We start from the raw sequence: 6333 nt of genomic DNA, 5'->3' as shown, positions 1-6333 counted from the left end.
CACTTCCTGAGAAGTGAGACTAGTCTGAGCTCTGATGTAAAAACATCATGTGATTGGGAGGAGTTATCAAGTTCTGCTTCATTCCTGGACAAGGAGCAGTTTGAGAGAGAGACTGGGTGTGTTACATACCCATACTACTATAATGAAAATAAACACAATACATAGTAGTAAGACTTACAGTATGCCAGTAATTTTCCTATGCAGCCGGTCACTTTGTGCAGTCCACAAGACAGTGTGATTTCTGACCCACAATCCTCTGGGCAGCATAGTTCAAGGTGTGATGTTATCCCAGAGTCTGATGTCCCGACTGTCTGCAGACTGGACTGCAGGCAGCAGGATGAACTTTGTAAGAGCAGCTGGAGGAGGGAGGGGGCATCGAGTTCTGCTTCATTCCTGTACGAGGAGCAGTTTCAGAGAGAGAGACTGGGTGTGTTGACAGGGTAAGATTTAATATGTCCCCATACATAGTAGTCTGACTTACAGGACTGTCTCATCGGGGGTTTTAGGTTCAGTTTTATTGTCCTTAGAAAACACAGGGGGGGTGTTATCAAGCTGGGATTAATGCCAGTAGCAGGAGTAGCACTTTGACCTTCTCATTTAAGATGACTCCTCAGTTAAAGGCAGCTACACATCTGAAAACGTCATGTTTTACGTTGTAAAATACTTCTTGGGGGAGCATCTCTCCTCTCTCCATTGACTTGTGTCAAGTCTTTTATTCCGTCTGCTAACAAACAACAGAAACATGTCTGAAAGCTGCTGTGAGCTGATATTCACTACCAACAATGTAGAGAACCCAGAACAGTGTTTCCCACTCAGAGACTAATTTGTGGAGCCACAGAATCAACACCGGTCACCACACATTGGATTTACTCATTATTATTATTTTTAACGGTATACCCTATGCACTATGGAGAGCAGTCTCCAAAATGTGTTGGCCAACCTAGGACAGGGGCAAGATGTTATTTTTCAGCCACTCCGTCAATTGGATGGCCCGCTCTGGAGGTATAGTTGGTTCTGTGATGAGCAGAGAAATCAATGAGTTCTACCAAGTTGTGACATATTCCATCCATCCATCTTCATCCGCTTATCCGGTATCGGGTCTCGGGGGCAGCAGCTCCAGCAGGGGACCCCTAACTTCCCTTTCTCGAGCCACATCAACCAGCTCCGACTGGGGGATCCCGAGGCGTTCAGAGGCGTTCCGAGGCCACGTTGGAGGTATAATCTCTCCACCTAGTCCTGGGTCTTCCGAGGCCTCTTGCCAGCTGGACGTGCCTGGAACACCTCCCTAGGGAGGCGCCCAGGAGACATCCTTACCAGATGCCCGAACCACCTCAACTGGCTCCTTTCGATGCAAAGGAGCAGCGGCTCTACTCCGAGTTCCTGTCGGATGACTGAGCTTCTCACCCTATCTCTAAGGGAGACGCCAGCCCCCCCCCCCCCCCCCCCCCCCCCCCCCCCCCCCCCCCCCCCCCCCCCCCCCCCCCCCCCCCCCCTCCTGAGGAAACCCAATTTGGCCGCTTGTACCCTAGATCTCGTTCTTTCGGTCATGACCCAGCCTTTATGACCATAGGTGAGGGTAGGAACAAAAACTGTAAGTTGTGACATTTTAAGACCTCTAATTTTTGAATAGGGTGGGCTGGTTTCCCATACAAGAATCAAGTTTAGACTTTATCTCCATATATGAAACTGGCCCATAGAGTTCAAGAAAGAAGTTCGTTACAAACAGGTTAGAGGAGAAGTCTAATTCACTTCTAAATGCATCAGCATGATTTGGATTGACATGGTGGAGCAAGACATGTTGCTGTAGGCCTACCTGGCAACATGATTCTGTGTCTTGTGGCACTTGTGATGTTAAATGTCCTCGTCTGCCAGAGTGGAGCCTTTTTGAGACATTGCGGAGACGCTCTTCCAGAAAGCCTGTTGTGGGTTTATGCCTTCTCCCTGGTAGTGAACCATGGTCCTAAAGTTAGAAGTAAACACAAAGGATTTAAAAAAAATAAAAAATTCTAACACCTTAGAAGCAACTCTGAAACTAAGAGCTGAAGTTACCATTAGAATAAAGCTGAGCCAACAATGGATCAGCCTAGCTTTGCCTTACATTTCCTTCCTAATTCTGCTAAAAAAGCTGAAACTTGGGTGTTGTGTTGTGTTGTAAGGTTTAAGCCCATGATTTTTTAGGGCAACTCCCTTGACTTTACCGGCAGTATCAACACATGAAGCCACCCTGTCTTGAGAAGCTTGATGTTTTGTTTTTTAACTCCCTTTGCATTGTCTTTTCTATCTCTTTGTCTCTTTCTCTTTTCCTCACAGGCTCACTCATATACGCGACTCTCACCGCTCGTTTTCCTTCTGCAGCCACACTGTCACTGATTTAGGGAACCTGAACGCTACTCTCGTAACAGGAGGGGTTGCGATTAACCCCCATATCCCATGATACATTGCTTTTTGCAATCGTCACAGCCCTAGTAGGGGTTGTCACATTTGCTTTAGGTCAGTTCATTATTGTGTGGTTATAAACTTACATAGCCTGTGCCTTGACAGTCCCTCAGGCATGGACACTGATCCACAATGGACGATCCAGCAGAGCCTTTGCACCTGAAGATGGACGTTACAACAATATGCATTTTATTAGCATTAAACACTACCACGATATACAATATATTGACAGTTATTTCACAGTAAACATAAAAGAAATGATATAAAATAAAATAAAATAAAACAAGATTGCACTAACTGATCCCAGATCAAAAGGATGAGACAAGTAGTTTAGATGCAATTCACATCAGTAAAAAATTATGTAAAATAAAAATAATCTGTGTAAAAAAACTTAAGTGGGACACAAGCATCCGGACCATGGACCATCTTTCAGTAGTTGATATATGATTCTGTTCCTCAAGACCGATAACCATGCATTTTCGATCAGTTGTCTTGGATCTCATGGATATTCTATAAAAATGATTAATGAACAGAGAAAGAAAGTAAACACATATATATGAATATCATGACTATTGTCCCCCAATAAAAGTGAAGCTTTTAAAAAAGCTTCTCACTCAATTAAAAATAGGTTATTCAAGATAAATGACCATGAACTTCCAAATGTTGCTCCTTGTTCCTCAGAAACTCTGGTGCTCTGTAGGTGATTCTGGGGCTGTGGAGCAGCAGCCGTTTCGGGGCTGGGGCTCGAATCCTTAAAAGTATATCAAAGAAATGAAAGCTTTATTTCCATGTTTCATTCCATTAAATATGGTAGACAGATCCACATCACGTTGTCGATCTGCAGACCTGTCAGGAAGTTCAACTGAAGAAGTTTCTTCCTCTGTTCCAACTTCAGACTCAGCAGCATGGCCCAGCAGGTGTCTCCTAAACCATCTCATGGGATTAAATGAGCGATGGCACCCAACTGGAGCGCACTGGAAACATGTTGACGTGGAGAATGGTTATGTATCACTCTCAGAAGGCCAAAAATATGTCTTATGTCATTGCCTAAAGACGTTCTACACTTGAGGCACACGTAACCCCTTTGTGGAGACCTAGGACTCTATGCGCACCTCAAGCAACTTTTTGAGCTGGTGTTGAAATTTTAGTCGTTGCCCAAGGAGAGGTATCAGGGAGGTCACGCTGTTTCTGTCCAAGAGATAAAAGCTCTCTCTATCAATCTGCTCAGCTGCAAAACACAACATTAATTGTATATATTACCAATAGTTACATTACAAATTTTATTCAAATAACCCAGCGTTTTTTAGTGTGTATTTCAAACTTCCATTCTTTCAGCTGCATTACCTTTCCTGCTCTACTTCCTGTCACACCACTCAAATCTCCTCTCCTCTTCTCTTCACTCCTCCTTCCATCTTCTCCTTCCTTCCAGTTAAAAAAATCATACATTGTGATTTCTGGTAATTTTTTTAGATTATGTCTCTCACAGTGGACATGCACCTACGAGGACAATTTCAGACCCTCCGTGATTTCTAAGTGGGAGAACTTGCAAAATAGCAGGGTGTTCAAATACTTATTTTCCTCACTGTACGTCCTGCTGTGCCGTGTAATGCCATGAACTACTATAAAGAACTACAACAAACTACTATTGTTTGTGACTGTTATTGCCACTCTTCATTCTAACCCCAACCGGTGGTCAGACACCGCTTACCAAGAGCCTGGTAGCCGAGCAGCAAGACATGAATTCAAGTGTGATTTTGTGAGACGTCTGTATATTACCATCCAATTAGATTCAATTTGGTGTTGATGACGCAGATATAATCACTAACTCCAGGGAAATTATTTGAAATTTAATGAGGACTAGATTAGGACTGGATTTAAAGCTGGTTCTGGTTCCAACTTCGGCCCAGGTGTGTCTGTTAAAGTGTTTCTATGTGTAAAGTGTCTGTTAAAGCTCTGCTATGGCTGTGTGTGTGGTAATAAAAGAAATAAAAAACATTGCAAAGGCTACCATACACAATGCATAGGAAACATATATGCTAGTGAATAATAACAGTAAACCCACTATGTGTTGTGGGAAGCAGGAGAAGGAGGACCATGATGCAGGTTGGCGGGCGAACACAGGATAATTTCCTGAGCAAACAACAGGAGAAGTCCACAAAGGCAAAAACAGTCCAAAGAAAAGTCACCGGGAGCACTGGGAACAGGCCGAAGCCGAGGAACGCAAGAAGGTGAAAAAAACAAAGGGAAAAGGGTCAAAAACAGGTGAGGAGCACGGTGGGGAACTCACGAGGGAACCAGGCACGGGAACGTTCACAGGGACAGGACTCACGCACTGGAATAATAAGACAAGAGACAAAGGGACACAGGGGTTAAATACAAGAGGTAACGAGGTAATGGGGACCAGGTGAGACGCCAGGTGAACCACATTAGGGCGGGACAGGACAATCAGACAGGCACAAAGCAAAGCTAGACCAGACTAGACCAGACAGGAAACTACTCTATCAAAATAAAACAGGAAGTAGAACAAAAAGACACAGGGGAACACAAGACAGGACCAGCAACACAATACCACGGAGACAACTGAGACAAAACACAAGGAGGCCAAAGAAGGGGAAGCTTAAACCCAAACAAAACCCCAAACCACAACAACTATTAATTACATTATCTTGATGAGCGAGGACGTTTGACAGTCGGCATTATGTCGAATCAACAGCCTGGTGTAACCTAGCTAACAGGTGTAACCTAGAATACAGGTGTAACCTAGCTAACAGGTGTAACCTAGAATACAGGTGTAACTTAGCTAACAGGTGTAACCTAGCTAACAGGTGTAACCTAGCTAACAGGTGTAACCTAGCTAACAGGTGTAACCTAGATTACAGGTGTAACCTAGCTAACAGGTGTAACCTAGCTAACAGGTGTATCCTAGATTACAGGTGTATCCTAGAATACAGGTGTAACCTAGCTAACAGGTGTATCCTAGATTACAGGTGTATCCTAGAATACAGGTGTAACCTAGCTAACAGGTGTAACCTAGCTAACAGGTGTAACCTAGATTACAGGTGTATCCTAGAATACAGGTGTAACCTAGCTAACAGGTGTAACCTAGATTACAGGTGTAACCTAGATTACAGGTGTATCCTAGGTTACAGGTGTATCCTAGGTAACAGGTGTAACCTAGATAACAGGTGTATCCTAGGTTACAGGTGTAACCTAGCTAACAGGTGTATCCTAGAATACAGGTGTAACCTAGCTAACAGGTGTAACCTAGATTACAGGTTTAACCTAGATTACAGGTGTATCCTAGGTTACAGGTGTATCCTAGGTAACAGGTGTAACCTAGCTAACAGGTGTATCCTAGGTTACAGGTGTAACCTAGGTTACAGGTGTATCCTAGGTTACAGGTGTAACCTAGCTAACAGGTGTAACCTAGCTAACAGGTGTAACCTAGGTTACAGGTGTAACCTAGCTAACAGGTGTAACCTAGGTTACAGGTGTAACCTAGCTAACAGGTGTAACCTAGCTAACAGGTGTAACCTAGCTAACAGGTGTAACCTAGCTAACAGGTGTAACCTAGCTAACAGGTGTAACCTAGCTAACAGGTGTAACCTAGCTAACAGGTGTAACCTAGCTAACAGGTGTAACCTAGCTAACAGGTGTAACCTAGCTAACAGGTGTAACCTAGGTTACAGGTGTAACCTAGCTAACAGGTGTAACCTAGATTACAGGTGTAACCTAGAATACAGGTGTATCCTAGGTTACAGGTGTAACCTAGATTACAGGTGTAACCTAGATTACAGGTGTAACCTAGATTACAGGTGTAACCTACACTCACCGGCCACTTTATTAGGTACCCCATGCTAGTAACGGGTTGGACCCCCTTTTGCCTTCAGAACTGCC

The 6333-nt window shown here is 43.9% G+C and overlaps 2 protein-coding genes and 1 long non-coding RNA gene across 3 annotated transcripts in view; 2 read left to right on the top strand and 1 right to left on the bottom strand.

Annotated features, from left to right (window-relative positions):
* The window catches only part of LOC117958976 (tripartite motif-containing protein 16-like), a 23807-nt gene that overhangs the window by 9482 nt on the left and 7992 nt on the right, over positions 1–6333 (top strand). The gene's annotated exons all lie outside the window — the stretch shown is intronic.
* The window catches only part of LOC117959686 (E3 ubiquitin-protein ligase TRIM21-like), a 10524-nt gene that overhangs the window by 549 nt on the left and 3642 nt on the right, over positions 1–6333 (top strand). The window contains exons 2-4 of the mRNA XM_034896962.1: positions 222–234; positions 318–440; positions 2311–2395. Coding sequence (XP_034752853.1) covers positions 222–234; positions 318–440; positions 2311–2395 — 221 coding nt within the window. The remainder of the gene's footprint in view (positions 1–221; positions 235–317; positions 441–2310; positions 2396–6333) is intronic.
* LOC117958995 lies at positions 932–2577 on the bottom strand. The gene is made up of 3 exons (XR_004659846.1): positions 2523–2577; positions 1814–1960; positions 932–1014 (listed from the first exon to the last, which is right to left on the bottom strand). It is a non-coding gene; the product is annotated as an uncharacterized LOC117958995 (long non-coding RNA).

Source organism: Etheostoma cragini, chromosome 16 (assembly GCF_013103735.1).
Source record: "Etheostoma cragini isolate CJK2018 chromosome 16, CSU_Ecrag_1.0, whole genome shotgun sequence".
Classification (NCBI taxonomy): domain Eukaryota; kingdom Metazoa; phylum Chordata; class Actinopteri; order Perciformes; family Percidae; genus Etheostoma; species Etheostoma cragini.
The sequence above is the reverse complement of the archived record's forward strand: the minus strand, read 5'-3'. Positions and strand labels throughout refer to the sequence as shown.